Genomic DNA, 27444 nt, shown 5'->3' on the forward strand with positions numbered 1-27444 from the left:
CGAGCACAGAAGTCCAATAACAAAACACCGCTCGGGTTCAGATCGGGGGGGCCATTCCTCCCAATCACGCCCTTCCAGGTCTCACTGTCATTGCCCACGTGAGCATTGAAGTCTCCCAGCAGAACGAGGGAGTCCCCAGAAGGTATGCCCTCTAGCACCCCCTCCAGGGACTCCAAAAAGGGTGGGTACTCCTTATGGAACTGATCATAAAATTTTATTAGTAACCTATGAAGTTTTAAATGGCCTTGCCCATGACTACATCAGTAACCTCCACCATCACTATGCTGCTGTTCGCCCACTAAGGTTCACCGATTTTGGCAATCTCAGGTTCACTGCACTCAGAATTTGGAACGACCATAATTAGATCAGCAGACTCCTTTCATTCTTTAAAAAACAACTTGCATCTCATTTATTCAGGAAGGCATTTAACATTCTGAAGCTTTCGTTCAGTTGACCCTCTCTATCCGGGTGATCAGCCTGATTTGTGTTTGTATCACAAATCAGATCAGGGTTTTCTTAAAGCATTTTGTATTTTTTTCCGTTTTATTGTCTCTTATTCTAATTTAAAGCTTTCCTGTATTTATCTTTTAGTGTTTTATGTTGATACTGTACTAGCTACACTTACCTGTTGAAGACAGATAATAGAACACATTTTAAAATATCTGATAAATCCTGCCCTGTGTTTACTCTCCGTGTTCCTCCTACACTTTTCCTCCATATCCTTGTGTGTCTTAACCTCTCTTGCCCAGCACTTCCTCTCTGAATTGTGTTCCCAAGGACCCTGCTTCTCAGACTCTGTCATTTCAAAGTGCCTTGCTCGCCTTTTAAGTCGGCCACTAATTGTAGCACATCCCCAATTACCCGTTCTGAAAACATCGTTCATAATCTTGCAAATTCCATCTTAGAAGGCAAGTCAGATTTTACCTTGTTAGTATTTAGTGTTGTTTGGTTAAGATATTTGCTTTGTTGTCAAAGCCCCGTTTTAATTCATGTTTTATTAAAAAATAAAAATAATTTGTCACAATCAGGAATTGAACTTCACACCCCCTAAAGTATTGTCTCATCATCCGTAAAACTGAGCAACCAAAGCCTAACTGACAAATCAGAATGCTCAGTGGGAACAGACACAAAGACACACACACAAACATACACACCCAGACAGTAGTGTTTTATTACATAGACTAGCTAAGAATCGACTCGATATTTAAGAATGGCCGTCAACGTAGATCTCAGCGTGTTCAGTCTTAATGTTATCTAAATCTATATGTATATTTTTACTGACTTTAACTTCAGTAACAGAATAATTGCTTCCGATTCTGACACTACAGCCATGGGTATTATTTATTGAGCCTCTGTAAATATCTAAACTTCCCCTTTGGGACAAATAAAGTGTTCTCTATCTATTAACATTATAACTGCATTAATAGCTTTTAAACAGTTTAAATAAACAGGTGAAGGTTTCAGCCATTCCCCTAAGTGACGCTTGATCCTGCATCTCTTTCTTGGAACTGGTGATTTAAAAAAAAGAAAAATCATCCTACAACTGCTATTTCTTCTTCTTTTTTATATAAATGTGGCATCTATTCAAATAATTTTGTATCCAGAAAGAGGGTGCAGGAACACAAAAGTCACTTTATGAAAGATCAATAAAGGATAGACATTATCACGGTGTTTAACCTTAAAAAGTACTTTTCCGTTTCCTCATCATTCAGTTTATTTTTATTTTTAAAGAGCAGTCAACAGATCTCATATTCTCCTGTCGTCATTGTGTAGGTTGAGCACATTTGGAATGAAATGTACAAGATTGCGTCGAAGCACGCCAGGTAAGAGGAGACTTACCTCATTCTTTGAAAGGATGTGGTGAAGTTACTTTCTAACTTGCCACTACAGTATTAAGTTATGACCGAGCCAGCAGCACACCACCAAACAGCTCCAAAGAAACACAAACAAATGCATCATAGACAAATCGGACGTCTTCCTTCCTCCCTGTTACTGTTGGGATATAGAGGTTAATGCTGTGTTTGTGCACTCGTGTCACAAAACTTGTCACTGGCAAAGAACAACACACAAAAGCATCACATATTTAAACTTTATTACTTAAAGATTATGGCTAACACCAGCAGTCTTAAAAAAGACACTCAGATTTTAAGATGTAACTGGTGGGTGGCAACAGAACCAAGTGATCAGTTTTCAAACACATTCAGAGGGCGATACCAGCAACTGGAGAGAACAGAACTGCTAAGTTTTAATTTAGTCATAAGAGAGGAAAAACATAAACAACTTTAAGACGTTAAGTAGTAAAAACTAAATAGAAGGGATTTATAATGAAAAATATTTTGAGAAATAAAGACGTAAATTAAAACCATGTGCTTTGTTCTTGTAAGTTTTTTCTCCTCAATAGCTTCCACATTTGTAGCAGACATTTGAAAACACAACAAAGCTCTGAGGAGGAAAAAACAAAACCCAAAAGGTATAATTTATTTTTAATTGAAAATACAAACACATTAAACCTTCACTTATTTCACTCATTTGGCCTTTCAGGTTATCTTTGTACAATCTTTATTTGTGTCACCCGCTTTGTGTGTTACGGCATTATCTACATTGCTTGTCTTTGTTTTTTTTGTTTTGTTGTATAAACGCTATGTTTTTCTTGTAATTAGGTCACTCATTTTAATCATGTGTTGCCAGCTTTGGAGAGTACAAGCTGGTAGAGTCATAGCGAAACATGCATTCAAGCCGTGTACGCTTTCCACTTTAGCTAACACCTCCAATTAGTCATTTCCTCACATCCTGCTTTATATGTACTGTATGTGCGCATTCACATCTGAGGATAAAACGTTTCAGAGTTAAAACTTCAGGCTAATCCTCTCCACAGTAGGAGCAGCGTCATTCTTTTTAACTAGTTATGTTATATTGCGGCTTGCCCTCGTCACCGTCTGTACACAAACTGTCCACACAAGTGACAACAGAGGTCAGTTCACGGTACAGTATGTAGAAACCCTTCCACAAGACGAGAAAGCTCAAGATGCTACTGCATGTTTCTATGGAAACAGGAAACCAACACATATGCAGGTTATGCCACTAGAGTCTTCATCTGGGTCACCACGTCCTTATTTCTAGTTAAGAATCTAGAATACGTAGAAAGTGAAGCTTAAAGGTGACGCAGAAAAGTGTCATTGTACATGTCCAAGTGTAATTCAGCTGTATTTCCTTTTGCAAAGCCTGCTAGGTGTCATGTTTGGTTTTTTGGAGCTATTCCTACATCAAGGAGAAGCTCCTGAGACATTTCAAGGTTCTAAATTATACTCGCCTTTGCACGCTTACTTAATATTAAAAACAAAATTTCAAGCAGCATGGTAACTTAAAACTGTTCCTATGTTGAAGAATGAATGTGTAATTACACATTGTTCAAAAAACATTGGTAAAAATAGAAATAAAAATCTTTTAAGTAGTCCAGTTAAGATTAAACTAAGGCCACACACATCTTTGACTACAGATATTTAATTCCAATAAATGGCCCACCCCGCAAAATCTCAATGTGCCACTTCTATTAATTACTTTTAATGCTGCAAGGGTGGGGACCACGACAGGTCACAAGCAGCAAAACGGACATCACTGACCCTCTGCCTGATAGACTTGAAATTGCTGAGGGGAGTATTACTGTACTGCACTTCTGAAAAGAAGGTGGATATAAGATGAAGAGAGAAAAAAATGGGTCTGCAACAAAGCAGGACTACATGCTCTCCATCTCCTTGGCAGACCTGTAGGGTCCGCTGTTAGCTGGCTTTTTCATTGTCACATACAAATACACCTTGCGCCATCTAGACTTACTTGCTGAACTGCTTAATAGTGCCACCTGCTGGTCATTATAGATTTAAATAGCCCTACACCAATATGCCCATGTGTTAATATATATTAAATATAAAAAACACATACACACCCCCAACACCCACCCCTTTCACCAACACTTGTCATTTTAGTCCCAAATGAGAGAAAACCAAAAATGTTTCATAAGCTGTCAATGACATACTGTAGATATTCTGCATAAAGCATACATGTCACAATTATTACTAGATGATTTTTTTTTATTGCCAACTCTCTTAATAAATTTTTTTCTTTTTGCTTTTCCACAGTTTCTACTTTACATGTTGCACTCGTGCACAGTCACATTGGCATTTAGTGTAAATAATAATAATGAAATAAGCACGTAGACTCCCCATTCTCTGTACCTGGAGCCAAATGCATCTGGGTGCTAACCCATGGAACATAGTCGAAGGGGAAAGCAGCCATAATGTCTGTTTTTTCTTGGTTTTTAATTTCATGGACAGAAGTGACCTTTCCATTCTCTGGCAGAGATGTTATTTGAATGACTTTTATCCTTTAAAATAATATTTGTTCACTAGCACACATCAGGTGTATCTTTCATAGGTCTTCCGGTTTAGTATAATAGAAAAGTCCACTAAATATCTTAATTCCTGTCCTCAACTAGCTTGTGTTGTTACAAAATGGTAATGTCCCTTGTTTCCTTTTTTATTTAAAACATTACCCAGGCAAATGATCAACATTTGTGTGAGCAGCGCTGCTCATCTTTCAGGGCATTTGCTTACACTCTATTACTAGACAAAGTGCTCGATATTTGCATGGGCCCTTTCTTCTGTTTTCCATCATGTGTGAGGTAATCTCACTTTCTTGTTGTTGCATGAGGTTTCCAGTTCTCCCAGAGAACATTTTCATTTTGTGCATCAAACAAACATTTGGGGCTTTATGTCTGTTGTGCTAGAAAATAAATTAGTTCTACAAACACTTTCTTCCAGCCCCTAAATGTAGTTATTATCATGCTGAAACACCCATTCCGCTGAGGTTCAGGCTTTATACATGTTGATTGGGGCGCTAAGAGAGAGTTGTCCATTCGGTGCTACCTCATTCCCATCATCTTCCAGTAATCCAGAGACGTCAGCATTAGGGATACTATCATGATAACTGCTGAAGCTAATGTTGTCCTCTTTGAGCTCGATGGTCCAGAAAGGAGCATTTAGCTTGCGGTTCTGGTACTCCCGGTACATGTAGACTCCGCCCACAAAAGCCATAAGAACCACCACCACTACAATGATCACTGCGAGAATGATGATATTAAATTGTGTCCATGACACCTCACTGGCTGACGTGGTAGTGTTCTGCATGGAGCTGGGAGGAGTGGTCAAGATGATCTGAGTGGTACTCGTCAACAGAGTCGTGAAGTTAGTGATGGATTTTGCTGACATGGTGGTTGTTAATTGAGCAGTGGTAGTTGTAGAAGTGGTGGTTGTAACTAGGAAAGAAACAAAGCAAAGAATTAGAATTGGCGGATACACAAAACCAGTCCTGATGTTCCCACGTATGTAGTGTTATCTTTCAATCTAGGGTTTTTATTGTGAATCACATCCCATTACAAATTCTGGTAATGTTGAACAGTAACAGCAATTGTTGGTAAATTTTTAGAAATGTCTGGTAAAAAATGACCCACATAAAAATAAATGAAACAAAAAACTTTTGATAGTAAAAATAAATGTTATGACATCTAGTAATGGCAATACTTGTTAGTATAATAAAGAATAGAAGTGTTAACAGTTATGTAATGTTATTTTGATGAGCACATGCTGCATACATCCTTTGAGGACAAAAATCACAGCAAAACAACAACAACCAAGGAAGAGACAAAGTTGCTCTTTAGTCTGAGTTTTTATGGCTTTAGGCAATAAAGAGCAAAAAGCGTTTCTGTTATTTCCCAAAAATCTTATGATAATGAAAGAGTTTGCCTTTTGTGCAGTTACACATTAGGCATCGACATAAAGCCAAACACATAACAAAGTATGTATTGTCAGAGATATTAAATAATCATTCATTTTTCATTGAGTCACCAGCCCATGATATCATGTACAAATAAGGACAAGACTCTATTTGACAATGTAAGTTTTCTAAATGTACTACTCAGATTAAACAATGTTTTTTTTAAGCAGAGGGCACCAAGGACAACTACCAAAGTATATAACAAAATTGAGGACAGTCATGTTTTTGCACTGAAATAGCACCTGCAGAATACATTGCAGCTCTTTCTTTTGTCAGTATCACTGCAGAACAGATTTTTTTTAATGTTCTTATTTCTACCTGCCTGCAATGCTTGTTCTGGTTTGAAAGAAGCTTTTTAAGTATCTTTATTAGGAATGCAAATTTTCATTACATTCATAAGTGAAAGTCAACCCTGTTTGATCAATTAGGTTTTCATTAAGGATGTCTCTGTAATTTGCTCCATTCAGCTTTCCCTCAACTCTGTTCAGTCTTCTATTCCCGTTACTGAAAAACAACCCCCCAGGATGATGCTGCCACCACTATGCTTCACTGTTGGAATGGTATTGCACAGGCAGTCACTGGATTCCTCTATGACACTAATCTTGGTTTCATTAGAGCAGAGAGTTTATTTGTCACAGTCAGAAAGAATTTCCACTGCATTTTTGCAAACTCCAAGTGGGCTTCCATGCGTCTTTTATTAAGGAGAGGCTTCTGACTGGCTACTTCGTCATAAAGCCCAGATCAGAGGAGTCAAGGTTGTCCTTCTGGAAGTTTCTATCATCTCTATGCAGGTTCTCTGAAGTTCAGCCAGAGTCACCACTGGGTTCTTGGTTACCTTTCTTACAGTCATTCCTTCTCTCCCATTGCTTAGTTTGACTGGGTGGCCCGCTCTAGGAAGAGTCTTAGTTTTTCCAAACTATTCTTTTTTACAATTATGGAGACCACTGTGCTTTTGACAACCTTCAATGCTGCAGGAAATTTTTTGGAGCATTCCCCAGTTACCTCGACACTGTCTCAAAACTTTGATGGCAAGTCCTTTGATTTCATGGCTTGTTTTTTAGCTCAACTATGGGACCTCATACAGAAAGGTGAGTGCCACTCCTAATCATGTTCAGACAATGGAAATGACCACAGGTGGACTCCAGATAAAGTGTAGAAATGTCTCAATGATGATCAATAGAATAGATTGCACCCATGTCAGATTTCAAGTGCTACATCTAAGAGAATGAATACTTGAGTCAATATATTACAGTTTTTTTACTTTCTCGTAAACGAAGTATAGGATTAGTATTGTAATCGTCCAAAGATTCGATGTCGAGTCGAAATTTTGATGAATCTCAATGTTTTAGACCCTCCCTTACTTTCTCGTAAAGGGAAATAATTGGAATCCTCCAAAAATTCCATTTCGAGATTTTGATAAATCTCAACGTTTTAGACCACCCTGCGTCCGAAAATATAATTTTTGGAATTATATCATGTCTGTCTGTGTGTGTGTATGTATGTAAAGACGATAACTTGAGTACACTTTTGCTTAGGTCAACCAAATTTTGCATACAAGTATTAGGTAAAAAACGTAGATTTCTATCAACCTTTCGGGTTTTTCCATTAACCGGAAGTGGTACTTTACCTTTTATTACCGTATATACTCACATATAAGTTGGGTCTTGAAACCAGAAAAATCAATCATAAAATCAGACCCTGATTTATACGCCTGTTCAAAAATGTGACACTTACATTTTTTTTTTTACATCACTCCAATCTCGCATCAGTTTCTCAAATGCATTTAATTTTGTTGCAGCAGCACAGTTACCAATTTGTTTCACTACTTCAACAACGTTTAATTTAAAACCAGCTTCATATTTTCTTCTGATCGAACGCTCCATCGTAAATAAGGGACGCTCTTACGATAAACATGTATGAGGGTGTGAGATACAAAAAACACAAATCAGTGCAAATGTTGCTTTGGAATAGTTCAGGTATTACCATGTGGTCACATACAGTAGACACAATACATAGAAAATAAAGGCCGTGTGTTCTGTGGTTACTCTCTCAGGTGGGCATTAGCATATCATAGTCTCTTGGACCAATAGCGTGAGTTTTCCGCATTCGACTTATATGACCAACATTATAAAATACCAGAAATTATACGGTAAAATCACGATTATTTTTATTTAATAAGGAGGAAAAGCATATAAGATCTACGGCCGCAGTGTCCTTTAACCAGGGCGCAAAACGAGTTGCAAGTGGACGTGATAAGGCAGTAGTCTGGATGGAATCTTTGCAACAAGGTCGACGACGTCATGACCGCCTACAAGCTGCTACATGTAATTCGCTATACAGTAAGTGTAAACTTATCTACCGATTTCATATTGCTTAGCAGTTGTCCCTGTGATTAATAGAGTAAAGGGTGGGTTGTAAACAATACAGGGAGGGTTTAAAAACGTCCAAATACACGTTAAATAATTAAATAAATATAGTGTCCCTACTTCGCGGAAATTCAGTTATCGCGGTCGGCCTTGGAACCTATCTCCCGCGATAAGTGAGGGATTACTGTATACGATATTTATAATAAATTCACTTTGTTATTCTGGGGTATTGACTGCAACTTGATGAGGAAAAAAAATGAATTAAAAAAAATTTTAGAACAAGTTTGCGAAGTAGCAAAATGTGAATAAAGTGAAGTAGTCTGAATACTTTGAGTCCACTGTATATTACACATTTTATGCTGAGGATCATCTCAAAGAGCACTACAGTAATCCCTCGCTATATCGCGCTTCGCCTTTCGCAGCTTCACTCCATCGCGGATTTTATATGTAAGCATATTTAAATATATATTGCAGATTTTTCGCTGCTTCGCGGGTTTCTGAGGACAATGGGTCTTTTAATTTCTGGTACATGCTTCCTCAGTTGGTTTGCCCAGTTGATTTCATACAAGGGACGCTATTGGCAGATGGCTGAGAAGCTACCCAGCTTACTTTTCTTTCTCCCTCTCTTGCGCTGACTATCTGTGATCCTGATGTATGGGGTGTGAGCAGGGGGGCTGTTCGCACACCTAGACGATACGGACGCTCGTCTAAAAATGCTGAAAGATTATCTTCACGTTGCTACCTTCTGTGTGCAGCTTTTAACTATGCTGCACGGTGCTTCGCATACTTAAAAGCTCAAAGGGCACGTATTGATTTTTTTTATCTGTCTCTCTCTCTGTCTCTGTCTGCTACTGACGGAGGGGGTGTGAGCTGCCGCCTTCAACAGCTTTGTGCCGCGGTGCTTCGCATACTTACAAGCCAAACAGCCCTATTGATTTGTTTGCTCCTTTGAAGAGGAAGATAGGTTTGCATTCTTTTAATTGTGAGACTGAACTGTCATCTCTGTCTTGTCATGGAGCACAGTTTAAACTTTTGAAAAAGAGAGAATGTTTGTTTGCAGTGTTTGAATAACGTTCCTGTCTCTCTACAACCTCCTGTGTTTCTGCGCAAATCTGTGACCTAAGCATGACAATATAAAAATAACCATATAAACATATGGTTTCTACTTCGCGGATTTTCTTATTTCGCGGGTGGCTCTGGAACGCAACCCCCGCGATGGAGGAGGGATTACTGTAATGCAGTATGTCATACTTTCTGTAAGTGGATCCTAAACAAGCTAAAGATCTGCTAATCTGATACCTTGTGGCCCACTTCAGCCCCTTAACCACAAGATCAGTTACAGAGACAATTTATAGTACTTCATCAAAACGTACCAATTTTAGTGCAGTTCCCTGCACGGGCATCTCCAGCATAGCCTTCTTCACACTTTTCGCAGTGGTCACCAGTAGTGTTTCGAATGCAGCTCAGACACTGGCCGTTGTCCGGATTACAGATGCGAGGAGATATGCGGGGGTTCTCATTTCCATTGCATTCACAGGGCATGCATATGCTGTCCGAGTTGTAATACCCATCGCTGCATTCATTGCAGTTGGATCCTTTGAATCCATCTTGGCAGTAATCACACACTGGCAGTCCAGAAGAATCTGTTAGGAAAAACAAACAGTGTAAACTCATTTAATTGACTGGCTCTCAGACAAAAAGATGATCATCAACAATAGTTCCAATGACAGATTAACACTACAAGTAACCATACATCTATCTGGACTCACAGAATTCATTGTCATCACTACCATCATTTTCGTTCTGCTTTTCCTTGTGAGGGTTGTAAGGCAACAACTGGATCCTTTTTAAATTGAGAAGCCACTGTTGTAAGCTAAGGTCTTCCTGTACTGCAGAGCTTCTCACCCCATCACTGTATGAGAGCCCAGCAAAGCCAGCACAGCCGGTACAAGCAGACTTATTCTTTGAGTGGCTACCCAGATCTTGTAACCGAAGGTGCTTCACCATCACTGTCTGGTATGAGTTCCTAAAACTGCTGCTGCTACATTGAATTGTTTGTCAATCTCATTATGACAACTGTCCACACTCATGAACAAGGAGCCAAGGCAACTGAAGTCTTCAGCTTAGGGTATCTGCAGAACATGTTTACTATTTTGTGGGAGGGGATCACGATCTCAGGTTTGGAGGTGCTAATTCTTATTTTCACCGCATCACACTCGGCCATAAACCATTCCATTGTATGCCAGAGAGCATAGTGTGATGAGACCTAAATAATAATATTGTCTGAAAATGACAAGAGATTCAAGCTCTCAGACTAGATACTCTCTAAACCTTGACTGGGCTTGGATATTCCATCCATGAAAAACATGATCAAGAGATGAGACAAGAAACACCCATGGTGAATTCCATCACTCACATTAAAGGTCTGGAATCCATACTTGCTCCTCTTGACTCTATATTCTAGCTCCACATTCAGATAATATCTAGAGATTTCAGTTTTTCTTGGTCGGATCTTATCCACTCTAGGAACTTTGACACTATGCATGAACTTCAATCACATCGATGGACCCAAAATTCAATCAAAGCTTCAGGAACTTCCAGCTCCTTTGGGGGCATACTCGCCAGGATTGGGAGTACTTTAAAATAATCCTTTCACCTCTTAATATACCCAGATGTGGTCACTCTCCACCCTTGACAAGAACAACATGGCCAAAGTTTCACTGTCCACCTGGTTGCTAGCTAAATAATTGAAACAGATGTTACACCCTGCTTTAGATAGTGTCATTGCTAATTTTATTGAAACAGATTTTAATTTCATTGGTCATGTAAACACTGCTCCTGATTTGGGGCAAGGAAACATGTTAAGTAAACCACACACTGCATATCACTTCGCCTACTGTGTTCACTTTTCTAAAGGAACAACTTCTGCTTTTCTTTACATACTCAAATTAATCTAAACAACAGGTTTCAACTGTTGAAAATCTCTGCACACTGGAGAAATTTCTAGGGACCAGAAGCCAGAAAATATTATTATGTTGGATAAAATGGGTGATCGGGCTGATCCAAGCAGCTATAGGCCAATAAACTTAACATGGATTACACTCATATAATTGGAATTAATTATTAAGGAAAAGATGGAGCAGCACATGGCAAGAACAGGAGTGTCAGCAAATGGTCAGTACATGTTCACTAATATGCTGACATTCTATGAAGAAACAACAAAAGATGTAATGAGAGGTTTGTGTGATATTATTTATGTTGATTTTCAGAAGGCACTGGATAAGATACCCACATGAAAAGTTAGTAATAAAACTAAAAGATGGGGGCATTCAAGTATCTGTGTTTAGGTGGTTCAAAACTGACTGAAACACTGGGAACAAAGGATTATGATGAGAAGGAACCTTTTCAGAATTAGGTGAAGTTCAAAGTGGTGTCCTTCAAGGGTCAGTGCAGAAGTCGCTCCCCTTTGTAATATACAAAAACGATCTGAACAAGAATATAATCAATTGGCTGGTTAACTGTTCAGATGATACCAAACTACAAAGAATGGAAGACATGTTCAGGGCCAACTGGGTGACAGACAACTCGGTGAAAAGACAACTGGGTGAAAAGACAACTCAGTGAAAGACAATTCAGCGGAAGACAATTCGGCGAAAAGACAACTCGGCAACATCCTTTACCAGTTAGGTAATAATTAGGTTCAAAGAGATTTTTTAATAAGAGATTTTTTTTAATCCACAGAATCACCTGCTTAATGAGAGTCCCAATATGTTGAGAGTAAAGATATTCCTTAAGCCGTACTTGCAGGTCACTTTTTGTATTCTAAATAACTTTATCATACGATTACAATCAATACAATTTATATAAAGGATTAGCAATTTTGGTTGCAGAAGATAATGTAAGATAGAGTTTGTTCCATCTGCAGAATAAAATTCGTTCATCAATTATATTTAAAATGTTGAAAATAAATTTATAACACTGTCATTTAAATATAATTTAAAAATCTCTTTGAACCTAACTGGTAAAGGATGTCGCCGAGTTGTATTTTGCCAAGTTGTTCTTCACCGAATTGTCTTTTGCCGAGTTGTCTTTCACCCAGTTGCCACTGAACCTAGAAGACAATATAGAATCAACTAAATTGTTATGGAGGGACTCTGGATAGCATACAGGTTTGAGAGATTTGAGGGAGATGTAACTAAATGTGAAGTGTTACATGTAGGAAGTAAAAACATAAGATGTGAACACAAAAATGGGAGGTCTGAAACTTGAAAGTACCCCTTACGAGAAGGATCACTGAGTCATAGTGGACTTGTTATTATCTATATTCAGACAGTGCACAGAAGTGACCAAGAAGACTTAATACGATATTAGGTTATATAGCGCAGTGATGTGTGAAGTCAAAGGAGGTTATGTATAAGCTATGTAACATGCTCGTGAGGCCTGAGTTGAAGTATTTTGTACAATTTTTGACACCGTAAAAAAAGACACAGCAGTGCTAAAGAAAGCCCAGAGGGGAGCAAATGGGCTGATTAGGACTGAGTGGTCATTGTGGGAGCTGAACCCTTTCAGTTTAAAGAAACTTGAGATTAAGAGGTGACTTGAAGTGTTTAAAACTATGAAGGAAATTAACCAATGAATTCCAGTTGTTACTTTACAATGAGTTCATCAAGAACATTGGGACACAGTTTGAAACTTAAGGGTAAATTTTGCACAAATGTTAGATTTATCCTCATACAGAGAACCATAGACACATGGAATAAATGACCAAGTAGTGTAGGACTTTTAGGAAAAATCTAGTCAAACTGGGGTGAGCTTGCTGGGCTGAATCGCCTGTAATTATCAAAATTGTTCTAATGTTTTTAAAAAACCTGCAAATGCAAGCAGATTTTATTTTTTTTATTTCTTATTCTATTATTTTTACAATAGATTATTTTAGAGGTTTAAATATATTTTTTAAGAAATCTTTCTTTATGAACCAACCACAGAAAGTGAACAAACAAAATAAACACAATATCACTCCTTATTGGTGTCAGAGGCAAGCCATGAATATGGTAAAAATTCAGTTAATGGTATACTTACTTGTGATCACAAAAAGGGTTATCAAAAGTATCATTATAACATTTTAAAAATTGTTTCAATACTTCATCAATTTTACAGCCTACCTTACTAATGCACTTTTGTTTTGTTCTGGCTTTTGACAGTAGAGCTTCACGGGCTACTAAGTGGAATGGTTTGAGCAGCAGCCCTGTTTTTGCCCACTCAAAGGTGTTAACAAGATGGAACTTCAGCATTGTCAGAGCCTTCACTAGCAGGCTTAATTGGCAAAGAAGGCAAACCAAATAAAGGGGTAAACATAACCAACTGAGCCAAACACATAATGGAGCAGCATGCAAGTCAATACCAAGAATTTCAAGAGGTAGGTATGTAGTAGTAGGGTGATGAACCATGATGGCTGTTTTATGTATTGTATGTATTGAGAAGTGAAGCAAAATGACACATTTATTGGCTAACTGAGTAGATTACAAGCTTTCAGGACAGCTTATGCCCCTTGTTCTTTACACCTTGTCTGAAGAAGGAGCCTGAGCTGCTTCGAATGCTTGGATATTGTAATCTACTCAGCCATTTTTAATCATAAAAACATTCATCAGTAGAAGCTGTAAACTGGTGTGTTTGTTTTTTTATCTATAGGTTAAAATGTCTTCTGTTGTCAGTTAAATGTTTTTAATACATTAAGGCAGGGGTCTGCAATTATTTTTATCTGTGGGCCAGTTTTATTCTCTGCTATTCTTTCAGGGGCAACACTCTTGAGTACTAGAGCTCCATCCTGCCTCGATTTTTAAACCTTCACTGTGAAGTGTCCTGCTGCAGTGCATTACTTTCTTTTATTTTATTATGTGGTTTTAAAATGATATTTCATCACATTTACTATATAATGTAACATATTGAGGCTAAGGAGCTGCGCTGGTATCCCGAAGGTTGCCGGTTCGAATCCCCGTCACTGCCAAAAGGCCACTGCTCTGCTGGGCCCTTGAGCAAGGCCCTTAACCTGTAATTGCTCCAGGGGCGCTGTACAATGGCTGACCCTGCGCTCTGACCCCAAGGGGTATGCGAAAACTACCAAATTCCTAATACAAGAAATTGTATAAGGCGAAATAAAGAACAAAAAAAATATATATATTTTAACAGTAATGGCCACAGCATAAAGGATCTGAGGGTCACTGTGCTAATGGGTAATTTCAAGACCCAACAGGAGTGGAGAGAATGGGAATACAAACTTATGCTTAAATTCAACACTCTACAAAATGGTCTGAATAGAGACAAGAGTTTTATGACCAGATATGTGGACTAACAAGACTGATGGACCAGCTGACTACATCAGTGGCCTATCTTACAGACAATGCACTTCAAAAAAACTTACAGGACTTTCTCTAGTGATGGTTATCTTATCTCAACATTTTATTAGTTCATTGTTCTCTTCTTTCAGGGTTAATTCATCTCAGGTGTATTCATTTTGCTAACATTTGAACAAAAATGTTGTTAAGATGAAAGAAAAAAAATCACTTTGCTGTCCCAATATAAGCTAGAGTATTTTTCAGTTTCTTTGTTACACCTTGCCTGATGAAGGGGCCTTAGCTGCCTCGAAAGCTGGCATTTGTAATCTTTTAGTTAGCCAATAAAAGGTGTCATCTCTCACTACTTTCTCCGGTTTCAATCTATGGCTAACACAGTACAACATTCTACTACTATATATAATGTAAGGCACTGTGAATCTGCAGTGCTTCAGAGCATGTACTTTTAATATGTCAGGGCTCATTTGCAGCCCAGCAAGTGTGCTTCTCACAGAAGAGCACATTGACAGGCTGGTCTTCCATGCAAACATTTTGGAAGTTACAAAGACATCAAAGTCAGTTTACAGAAAAGCACAAGGTGTGCCTGTCTGTGTGCTGCTTTTCTGAACAATCGGTCCGCCGTGTTTTCATTATTTACTGTTTACAAAAGACCACATTAATGTTCCTTTTGACTTGAATGTTTATTTGCTGCTTGTTCTAATATTTTTCGGTATAAATTTAATGCCATGTGTAACATTTCATTGTTCTACTACAGGAGCAGCATTTGTTTTCATCAACTGTTGACCACATTTAATTTTTTTTATATTTTATTGTTTACAGAATTTTACTCTTACCTTTTACAAAAGACTGAACTACTTGAAGTATTAGCATTTAATGAGTAAAATTTCTGTCATTTGTTTTCATCAATGTAAAGATTTTAATGCAGACAGAGTTGCAATTTACTTAAATACATTTTTTTACAGAGTTACATTATATGCTGTTTTGGGTATCAAAAACTATATTGAATTTCAATACTTTTCTTAGCATTGTGTGAAAGTTTCAAATTTTGGCATCGTGACAACCCCAATGTCAAATACTACGGTGGTGCCAGAGTGGCAGCCAGACTCCAGTAAGCTTTTTAATGGTGTTATTGTGCGTCTTTAAAGGCCAGAGCAGCACTGTTCACCAGGAGAGGATGCCCCAAAAATGAAGTTTAAGAATTCCTTCAGTAGTGTGTATTCTGGTCATGGTATGCCATCTGAAGTTTAATTTTGCAGATGTCAGTTGGGTGAGATGGGTGTATGGCTGGAGTGGTACAATAAATTACACAGCTTGTTTAATATTATTTAAAAAAAAAAACACTCTAAGGCACGGCTTTTATACCAACTCTATCGTTAACAGAAATCACAACCAACAGATGCTGTGGTTTGTGCACACTGTAGTTTGTTTTCCCTAAAGAATATTCTGAGCAGAGATGGAAGTTTTCAAATGACTAAAAATAGAACAGCAGATGTGGAATTTTGTTGCCAACAGCCAGAAGAAAGCACCATGATGGAGGCTGATTTTGCCCTAAAGCCACTAGATGGCAGCAGTAACACACTTTTTAAACATGGTGGCTGGCTGCCAGTTTTTCCAATGAATGAATGAGACAGCGGAGCTCTCTAGAGAACGGTGAAGGAAACTCGTTTGAAAGCATTATGAAGATCACATTGTGAAAAAATTATCAACTCAATGAATAGATTCTCGCTTACACATATCATCAGTGTCTTTCAGGCCAAAGTGATTTAAGTACCAAATATCAAAAGCTGCAGTGCTGCTGTGCATTTAGCTAATAAAAAATTGGTTCACATGAACCGAGGGTGACAATGCTCTGTGGTAACCTGGTGGCCCATCCAAGGTTAGTCCTTTTTATTATTATTATACATTTCACTGGAGTGGCACTGTGGTGCAGTGGATAAGCTCTGCCGTCACGTGGACCCAGTATCTTGGGTTTGAATTGCACACCTAGTTGTTGTTCCCCCCATGTCTGTGTGACTTTTCTTTTGGGTGGTCTGGTTTTCCTCATACATCTCCATAGCTGTTCCTGTTAGGATGACTGTCAGTTTCAAATTGACCCATTGTGGCTCTGTGTTGGACTGGCACGCTTGTTCCTTGCTGTTTCTGGACTTGTGCCCAGAGATGCATTGATAACTTCCAGACCCCCAAATCACACTGATATGGATTATGCTGTTATGTTTATGTAAGGGGACACTAATTATGTTGTTGGACTTAAGTGCAGCATTTGACACCATCGACCATTCTATTTTACTACACAGGCTAGAAAATGATGTTGGGCTTACAGGCCCCGTGCTCGCTTGGTTTAGTTCTTATTTATCAAATCGATTCCAATATGTACAGAAATGTGCTGACAGTACTCCATCATTATACACAGAAGTTCAATATGGTGTCCCGCAGGGCTCAGTACTGGGACCTTTACTGTTTTCACTTTACATGCTTCCGCTGGGATCTATCATTAGGAAACAATGTTAATTTTCACTCGTATGCAGATGACACCCAGTTATACCTTTCATTTAAATCAGATGAAGTTTCTCCGATGTTGTCTTTAATTAGTTGTGTTAGCGAATTAAAGGAGTGGATGAATGAGAACTACTTGTTTTTAAACCCAGATAAAACAGAGATGTTAATTGTTGGAGGGAATGACGCTGATCATAACAATATTTTGTCATCATTTAACTCAGTTGGAATCCCAGTCAATTTTACTGAATCAGCCCACAATCTAGGAGTTATCTTTGACTCTAGCATGTCATTTAAAGCGCATATTACAAAGTTGTCCAAAACATGTTTCTTCCATCTTAAAAATGTTAGGAAATTAAGGTGCTTTCTAAATAAACAGGATTCTAAGAAATTAATTTATGCATTTATCTCAAGTAGGATTGACTACTGCAATGCGGTGTTCACTGGATGTTCAAACTGTTCTTTATACAGCCTCCAGTTAATCCAAAATGCGGCTGCAAGAATTATTACAAGAACAAGAAAATACGAACACATAACTCCAGTTCTTAAATCCTTACACTGGCTCCCGGTTAAGTTTAGGGCAGATTTCAAAATCCTTCTTTTAACATAGAAAGCATTAAATGGCGGAGGTCCAGCTTGCTTGTCTGAACTTATCATGACTTACAAACCAGAGTGCACAATAAGATCTCAAGATGCTGGTCTGCTTATGATTCCAAGAATTAATAAAATAACGGTGGGAGGTCGAGCTTTTAGTTACAGGGCCTGTGGAATGTGGAATGGTCTGCCTGCTACTATAAGAGATGCCCCTTCGGTCTCAGCTTTTAAATCCCAGCTGAAGACTCACGACTTCAGTTTAGTACACCCTGACTAGAGCTGCTGATTAACTGTACAGACTGCATCTCTGTTGTTAGTTATTAGCACTAAAACAGAAGTAACATGATAGTTAGAATTGGATACTAACCCTCACCTATTCTGTTTCTCTTCTTGGTACTCAAATGTGGTACTTGGTGCCCATGGCCCACCTGCCAAGTTGTTTTGCCTGCCTAAGGTAAAGTCATCCCTCATGGAGGATCGCAGGAATCATGAGAAAGAGGGGTCCTTTCATCAGATTGGCTGGCCCAACACTGTTTCAGTCATGGAATGGCCAAATGGGGGAGGCAGCTTGATGGATGAGGTCTCCAGGAGTCTAAAATTATCCAAATCTTATTATGTGATATCATCTACTGTTAAATTCTGCTCTGTACTTCAAAAAAAATTTTTTTTTTTTTTTTTTTTTTGAGGATTTGTTCTGTGTATTGTATTGTATTGTATTGACCCCCTTCTTTTGACACCCACTGCACGCCCAACCTACCTGGAAAGGGGTCTCTCTTTGAACTGACTTTCCTAAGGTTTCTTCCATTTTTTCCCTACAAGGTTTTTTTTTGGGAGTTTTTCCTTGTCTTCTTAGAGAGTCAAGGCTGGGGGGCTGTCAAGAGGCAGGGCCTGTTAAAGCCCATTGCGGCACTTCCTGTGTGATTTTGGGCTATACAAAAATAAACCGTATTGTATTGTATTGTACTGTACTTGCAAGGGTTATTTTTTACACTTGGTGCACAGTTGAACTGACTTGCTCAGGGACACCCAGTAAAGCAGGCATGGGCAGAGAAGTTGCTTATTCAAGTCCAATGCCTTGGCCCCTACATCAAACTGGTTCCTGCCTTGCACTTATACTCACTTCGAGACCAATTCATCTTATGTTCTTAACACCCTTAATTCAATTTTTAGTGTTGCCTCTCCTTGAAACATTGCATGCTAGGCGGGAACAAGACCGGGACAGGGTGCCTGTCAGGTCTGAGATGGGGTACCGTGCACAGTTCAGGTAACTTAAAAGGAAGTTTCCTTCCCTCACCAGAAGTGTTACGTCTGAATTGATGTCTGAAGGAATGTTTCATGGCATGCTTTTTAATGTTAAGGCAATGTGACGTTACAGGACTTTTCCAGTGATTTTCATTCGTAGCCTTCATTTACATAACCTTAGTGAGTCAGTGGCAGTTAGCAGGTAGTGTGCTCCCATGATACTGATGGCCTAATGTGACATGCCAAGTGACTCACTCCAACTGGAAGAGAAGATAATATGTCTGATGTTTTGTGTTTCACGTATCACAGCAGAATGGAGAAAAAGAGAAAAAAAGGTTGAGATTTCGGACTGAACTCATTGAACCTGTTGACCCTTCGTACAGCACCAGCTCTGTCAGGCAATATGCTATTGGCTGCCAGAAAAAGGGGCGAGCACCACGTGGCTCAGTGGGTAAATGTGACATGGGCAGCATGCTTCAGTCATTTAAATTGATATGGTCCAACGATGAAATCTGCAACTGCATTCAGCAAATCTAACAAACCCCATGATGAGAAATCATATAATGTGGCATCAGCTTAAATATCCATCCAACCATCCATCCATTTTCCAACCCACTATATCCTAACTACAGGGTCATGGGGGTCTACCGGAGCCAATCCCAGCCAACACAGGGTGCAAGGCAGGAAACAAACCCTGGGCAGGGCGCCAGCCCACCACAGATCAGCTTAAATATTAGGCAGATTTAGTTTTGAGTATGGTGGCAGTGCTTATAGCTACTGCTTCACAGCTCCAGGAGCCATGTTCAGTCCATGGCCTAGTCACTGTGTATTTGTACATGTACTTTGTCTCTGCACAAGTTTCTCTGGGTATTCTGATCTTTTCTCACATTACAGTGACATGCATGTTAGTGTCACAGGCAATGTTAAACTGTCCTGATACAAACCTGTGTGTGTGTGTAAATGGGGCTCACTAGGAACTGGAACCCCACCCAGGGTGTGTTCTTGACAAGCACTTGACGCTACCCTTGTATACTCTGGCTGTCCACAACCTTGAGATGGTTAGAAGGAGTTCGGAGCTTAAAGGATTTGATTTAATACAAGTGTAAATTAAATTATCAAGGTGACATGACTTCAATGTCAATTGTCAATGTCAATTTATTTATATAGCACATGTAAAACAACATAGTAATGCTGTGGCCAAAGTGCTTTACAATAATAGAATAAAGTGAACACAGCTAATCTGTTCAGAGCTCAAAAACAGAAAACATTGAAATTCCTAAAAAATGTATTTATGTAGAACAAGTACTTCTTTTCTCAGTCTGGTATAGAGCTATAGGAAAAAATGGAGTCAAACCCAGCAGCACTAGACCCTTGAAAAGGTGACTTGGATGCCAAAATAAATATAAATAATTTGAATTTTAAGGATTTTTTTTAAATTTCTTTTTTGTGAATCATTTCACTTGATAATCATGTCTAGAATTTCTTCAACATGAAAATTGTGACCATTAACTGGTAATTTCCCTTGTATTTTTGAACAGATTTGGACACTTCTATCAAATCATTCGCTTTGTAAGGCTGAATCACATTATTACATTCATTACGCTGGTGCTTTTTATCCATGGTGACTTTCAAATCAATAGTTCTATAAAGCTGCCTAGATGTGACCACTCGCATGCTCAATCTATTCACTGACCTGTGATGTTCTGACTGGCAGGCCCAGTAGCACCCAATGTGCCTTTTGCCTTCCCCACTTTGCACACAAACAAGTATACACAAGACCAAGTGATTCTAAATTGTGTTTTGATAAACCCTCAACATCTCCAGCACTAGCTAATTCGGATTATATTTGCTTGTTTTCCTCATTTGGTCCCTTCTGTTATCCAGATGTAAGTCACTAATCTACAGATGCTTACTCCTGTCACTCAAAAAAATGCTCTGTTATTATTTTTCAAATGTAATGCAATATTTCCCAAACGTAGTGTGTTATTTTACAATAATTATTGCACTCATAAAGATATTCTGTTATTTTGCAAAGATATTGCCTGCTACTGGTAGCATCATCATGCAAGTGTGTGCTCTGGTCATCTAGTGACAGTTAATCAGAGGATGAGCAAACTGATGTTGCAAGTGTGTATTTATTCTGGTAAAAATATAACATGTTTAGTACTGATGTTTCACAGTGGCATGCAAGAGTTTGGGCTCTCTTGCCTAAAATGTCTGTTACTATGAATCATAAAGTGAGCAGAAGATGAACTGATCACCAATAGGCATAAAGTTAAAGATGACACATTTGTTTTCAGCATTTTATGCAAGATTAGTGTATTGATTTTGTTTTTTCCAAATGTACAGTGAAAAAAGGAAAGCAGCATGCAAATGTTTGGGCACCCCAAGATGTCTGAGATCTCTGATAACTTTTCCCAAGGTGGTCTCAGACCTTCATTAGCCCGTTAGGACTATGGCTTTCTCACAATCATCATTAGGAAACCCTAGGTGATGCAAAGTGCAAAACTGTATAAATTCTCTGACTCGACAAACCTTGTCTCAGCAATCAGCAGCATTGGGCTCCAATAAGCAGCTGGCTAGCACTCCGAAAAAGAGGAATTGATGCTCACAAAGGAGAAGAAGGCTACAAGATGACAGCAAAGCATTTTCAGGCCGATGTTCAGTTTGAAATGTTATTAAGAAACAGCAGCTAGCTGGAATGGTGGACGTCAAGTTGAGGACTGGAAGGCAAAGAAAACGTTCTGAAAGAACTGCTTGTTGGATTGCTAGAAAAGCAAATAAAAACCTGTCTGACTGCAAAAGACCTTCAGGAAGATTTAGCAGACTCTGGAGTGGTGGTCCACTGTTCTACTGTGCAGCGACACCTGAACAAATATGACCTTCATGGTAGAGTCAGCAGAAGAAAACCTTTTCCTGAGTCCTAACTACAAAATTTAGCGCCAGAACTTTGCGAATGAACATCTAAACAAGCCTGATGCACTTTGGAAAACAAGTGGACTGATGAAGTCAAATTAGAACTTTTTGGCCACAATGTGCAAAAGTATGTTTGGAGAAAGAAGGGGGTCAAATTCCAGGAAAAGAACACGTCTCCAAATAATGGCGGTGGATCGTTTAGGCTTTCACTTTTGCTGCACCCAGTGGCCCAAGGAGCAGGTCACTGGTAGAGGGGAGAATGAATTCAAATAAATACCAGAAAATTCTGGAAACAAACATCACACCACCTGTAAAACAAGATAATGATTTGAAACACAACTCAAAATCTACAATGGAATGCCCCAAGAGGCACAAGCTGACAGTTTTGCCATGACCCTCACAGTCCCCTGGACCTAAACGTCATTGAAAATCTGTGGATAGATCTCAAAAGAGACAGCAGATCTTGCAGAATTAGAAGCTTTTTGCAAGGACAAACTGAATGAAAATACTCCAAGTAAGAACTGAAAGACTCTTAACTGGCTACAAAATGCATTTGCAAGTTATGTCTTAGTAGGTACTGGTCATCTTTAACTTTATGCCTTTTGGTGATCAGTTCGTCTTCTGCTCACTTAACTATTCACAGTAACAGACATTTTAAACAAGCATGGCCAAACTTTTGCATGCCACAGTACCACTGGCAGAGTGGTAGGGCCTCAAAGTGCCAGGGTCTGTAGCGGTTTGCATGTTTCTTGTGTATATTTGTGGACTGATTAGTATAAGTGAGAAAACTTAACTATGGATGATTACCTGTCCTGACAATAAATACTAGAAATGTGTCAGTAATACTCATCAATTGCTGAAAAATATGGTTAGTCCCTCATGTACTGTGAAGTAAGTAATATCCATCCCCCTTTTCTATCCCCAACCTGAGCCCCTGAAGATTCGACATACAAACAATGGCCACTGTGCCACCAGACTACACTGTTTTAAAATACACATGGATTAAAATTAAACAGATACTTATGTGTCTGTCACTGGTTTGCACACAGAACACTCTTTTGTGACTGGCTGTGTAAATTGAGCCCTGCACAGGACCAATGTACCATCCACCACGTTTGCTTCTTGCCTTACAGCCAGTGCTGCTGTGATAATCATGGGCTCCCTGCGACTTTAAACTGGGAGGATTAAATTTGCCACTCAGCACATGAACGATGACACCCACAACAGCAAGCAATATACAGTATTTGTGACTCCAACGTTTTTCCCTAGGTCTGTTGGTACACATCCACTGATAGACTCTGATCTCGTGTAAAGACTTGCTTCTTTTCTCTTGCAATTACATCGACCTCACTGTAATGATGTTCTCTCTCTAACCTTCATTTTATTGTATATGAGCACGGGAAAGGTGCTATATAAATAAAATGCATTATTATTATTATAGTACTGATTCTACTGCTGTCTATCTGTGTACTCCAGTGGACTTTTCTGTTCTTCATTCATTTACTCTTAGCCTGTATTTCTACCTAATTATATCAGTATGTCGTGCCATCCATGTGATACTGGAAGAGTAAATGGGTAAGTAACATGTCTGCTTAATTGATTGTTGTATATGTAAATGTACTTGTATGTTTACATAATTCCTTATTGAAATGAATGACATACTGAAGTAGAAAATGATTTTTTATACCCAATATTTTGAGTAAACATTCTGTCTTCATTTGAATTAGTTTTTCTTTAGGTTTTGCTCTAGGCCAAGTAACATATGCTTGTCCATGTGTTAAACTTTGAGGGTAATGATCTGTGCTGGTATTTGGAAGGATGCCGGTTCGAATCCCGTTACTGCCAGAATTGATTCTGGTCTGCTGGGCCCTTGAGCAAAACTTCTGACCTGAAATTGCTCCAGCAGGGCGCTGTACAATAGCTGACCCTACGCTCTGACCCCAAGGAATATAGCGCTTTGAGTACTGAGAAAAGCGCTATATAAATGTAATGAATTATTGTAATAATGTAATATTATTATTATTATTATTATTATTAAGGAATATGCAATAACTACATTTCATTGTACCTGAACAATGACAATAAAGCTGAATCAATCATTAAAACTGCTAATGATAAATATTTACCAAAAATATCTCAAGTTTGCATAGAAATGAAGATAGAGGACATGGTACACATGCTTACACCCCTAAATGTAGTAAAAAAAAAAATGAATGCAGTAACACAGTTACAAACACAATTCTGCATCGGTCTTAACATCAGGATTCTGTATGTGGGTTGTCCAAACCAGAGTTTCTGGTGTGTGTTGATTACGATCTACATCAAGGGTTCCCAAACTTTTTTCAGCCGCAGACCCCTTTACCAAAAACTTTTAAAACCGTCGACCCCCTAATTACATGCAATGGTTTTTCATATCCGCACTTGCTTTGATATGTTCGATAAGACAATGAACAGACATGTTTGTGCTACATGTATTTTCATGCATTCTTACGTGTGACTCTTTTAATGACACATTTTACCTTTTCGTTCGCAAATTTGGTATGTAATGTGTTTTTTTTAAATGATTTTACTTCTTAATTAGGTACCTATTGGAATCATAGATATTTTGAAGTAACAAACAAATAGCAGTAGTAAGGGGGTCTGTTTTTGCTGTCGTTGACCCCCAAATTTTTTCATTGAAACTATCGACCCCTAGAAAGTTCAAATCGACCCCAGGGGGTCAATATCGACCACTTTGGGAACCCTTGATCTACATATTCACTGCATTCATTTTTGTATGTTGTGTCAGTTTATGGTTTTTGATGCTTGGGAATGTAGATGCAAGACTGACAATTGTGAAATCTAAAGTTTCATCCTTGAGCCATACATCGATATAAGGATATGCAATTAAAAGCACTTATATTTGCTGTTAATTTTGAAATGTATTTCTTTAATGCATTAAAGTGCCTTGTGACAGAATAGCCTATGAATGGCACTATAAAATAAAAACCGAGTCACTGATTGATTGGTCTAAGGAATTGCATTACTTGTGTTCTGAATTTGGGCAGCATGGTAGTGCTGCTACCTCGCAGTTAGGAGACCCAGGTTCACTTTCCGGGTCCTCCCTGCATGGAGATTGCATGTTCTCCCCGTGTCTGCGTGGGTTTCCTCCCACAGTCCAAAGACATGCAGGTTAGGTGCATCGGTGATTCTAAATTGTCCCTAGTTGGGTGTGTGTGTGTGCCCTGCGGTGGGCTGGCGCCCTGCCTGGGGTTTGTTTCCTGCCTAGACCCTGTGTTGGCTGGGACTGGCTCCAGCAGACCCCCCGTGACCCTGTAATTAGGATAAAGCGGGTTGGATAATGGATGGATGGATGTTCTGAATTAATCTGTTAGTTGTCCACAAGTACTCTTTAAAGGCTGACAGACTGTCTGAATACAGACACCTCAAATGTTGTTGGTCTTTCACTGGCATGTGCAACAGTATTGAACTATGGGCAGTTCCAGCTATCATTTCTGTTCTAAACTCTTCTTTGTCTTCTTTATGTCTTTGGCTTTGATGATCAAAGTGACTGCAATGACTTCTCACAAGCTGCTCAGTGGTTCCGATTTAGCACAGGAAATCACTTCCCTCAGTATCTATATTAGTCCCACCTGTTTGAAGGAAAAAGGTCACCCGCGTAAGATCATTGACATGAAAAAGGCTCACTGGCCAAGGTTCTGGAAAAAATTAAGTTAAAGAAAAGGCAAAACGGAATGGCTCTACACATGGCTTGTCAAATGTTGTATGGTTTTAAATAAACAAAGCAAGAATACTGAAAACTGGAAAGATGGATTTTTCGTTGAGTTCATCACATGTTGGAGGGTCAAATTGGCACACTTGTGACAGATTAACCAACAATTCTAAGTTGGCCGAGTGTGGGCATTTGCATGAGTGGACCTTGCCATAGCCTGGCACACCATCCAGGATTGATTGCTTCCTTTCTTTAATATGTTAGCAACATCCTGTGATGGGCTGTCCAGTGTTTGTCCCTGCCTGTGCCCTATGCTGTTACAGTAAGCCCTAGCCCTTGTGACCCTGAATTGCTTGAACAGATTTGATTTTATATATTATATATATATATATATATATATATATATATATATATATATATATATATATACATACACAGTATATACACACACACACACACACACATACATACTTACATACAGTGGTTATAGAAGTCTACACATCCCTGTGAAGATGGCAGGTTTTATGATGTAAACAACTGAAACCAACACAAATCATGTCAGAACTTTTTCCATCTTTATTGTGAAATTGGAACCTATACAACTGTTTAGGGGGAAAAAAATCTTTATATCCACTGTAGATGTTTTAGTTTTCTTCTCTCGGTACTACGCAAAAGAAGACTAAGTGGTAGAAAAAATAAAACATGTGCTAGTTTATTTATTTCTTTACTAGCCAAAGTACTCCACATTACCCAAGTACACAGTATTTGTCTAATGGGTTAAAGCAGCGTTGGTCATGGAGGGCCGCAGTGTCAACAGGTTTTTGTTCCAACCCAGTTTCTTAATGAAGTGACATTTTGATGCCTCATTTTAGTGGTCTCACTTGTTAAGGTACTCCACCTTTAATGGTTACATTCACTGTTTTTAATGGCTCCTTATTAGCAATAAGATGCAAATGACAAAGGAGCCAGCAGTTCTCCGTTTGACTTGTTTCCACTTAGACCTGTGTGGATTTATCCTGCACCGTTTGGTTTAATAAAACACTTAACAGAAAAATGTTATAGAATTATCCATTTTAGGCTTCAAATAATTTGGACGATTTCCTTGGAAAGGAGAAAAATCAATGATATGAGAACATTACCTTGTAGAATAATTAGCCATAAAATTAAAAAATGTCTGGAGGATTCATTTCTAATTAAGCAATTGGGTTGGAAGTGTTGACCATCTTAATACATAATTTGCCAGCCTCCTCACTCACTCACTCACTCACTCACTCACTCACTCACTCACTCACTCACTCACTCACTCACTCACTCACTCACTCACGTCCGTCCGAAGCCGAATGCGCAGTCGCCTTCTGTGCAGCTGCCCGAAAAACCTTATGAGACTGTCATCGTGGCAGGCGGCGGATTTACGGCCGCGAAAATTCAAAGAGAAAGGCGACTTTGATTAAAGCTCTAGAGGCCTGAAAGGCGATTTCGACTACAGCTCGAGGCCTAATTACGCATTCATTCAATACACCTATATCAGGTTTGTGGTGCTTATACTTATTACTATTCCACTCATGCCCGTTTCATATTACGTTGTCGAAACGGGCTCTTTGTCTAGTTTTATTATAAACTTCACTTCAGACATTTTTGAGTTATGCTTTTTTTTGCCTTCTCCTCCACTCCACTTTGCAACCACCTTTCCTGATGAATTTTTTTTTAAAAAGCCATGCATCCCAAATTTTAAATTGGTTCATCTTTATTATACATACAAAATTTCATAAAGGTTGACTCTGCTACCTCAGAATAATGCACAGTTTTTGGATGACATTTTTTAAAATGGCATATTGGCCTAAATTTTAAGTTGGACAAACGCCAGGCTACGTGTTTCATGTAATTTCACATAAACCAACAGGTGGGGATACATTACAGGCCAGGTAAAATTTGGCCACCAAGCGGT

General features: G+C 38.8%; 1 protein-coding gene across 1 annotated transcript in view; it reads right to left on the bottom strand.

Moving 5' to 3' along the window:
- Window positions 1-2075: 2075 nt before the first annotated feature.
- LOC114657378 (multiple epidermal growth factor-like domains protein 9) overlaps window positions 2076-27444 on the bottom strand; it is a 425007-nt gene continuing 399638 nt past the window's right edge. Inside the window, exons 5-6 of the mRNA XM_028809164.2 lie at window positions 9566-9835; window positions 2076-5308 (exon numbers count right to left, since the gene is read on the bottom strand). Of these exons, the coding sequence (XP_028664997.1) occupies window positions 4863-5308; window positions 9566-9835 (716 nt within the window). The 3' untranslated portion in view covers window positions 2076-4862. The remainder of the gene's footprint in view (window positions 5309-9565; window positions 9836-27444) is intronic.

This window comes from Erpetoichthys calabaricus, chromosome 9 (genome assembly GCF_900747795.2).
Source record: "Erpetoichthys calabaricus chromosome 9, fErpCal1.3, whole genome shotgun sequence".
NCBI classification, from domain to species: domain Eukaryota; kingdom Metazoa; phylum Chordata; class Cladistia; order Polypteriformes; family Polypteridae; genus Erpetoichthys; species Erpetoichthys calabaricus.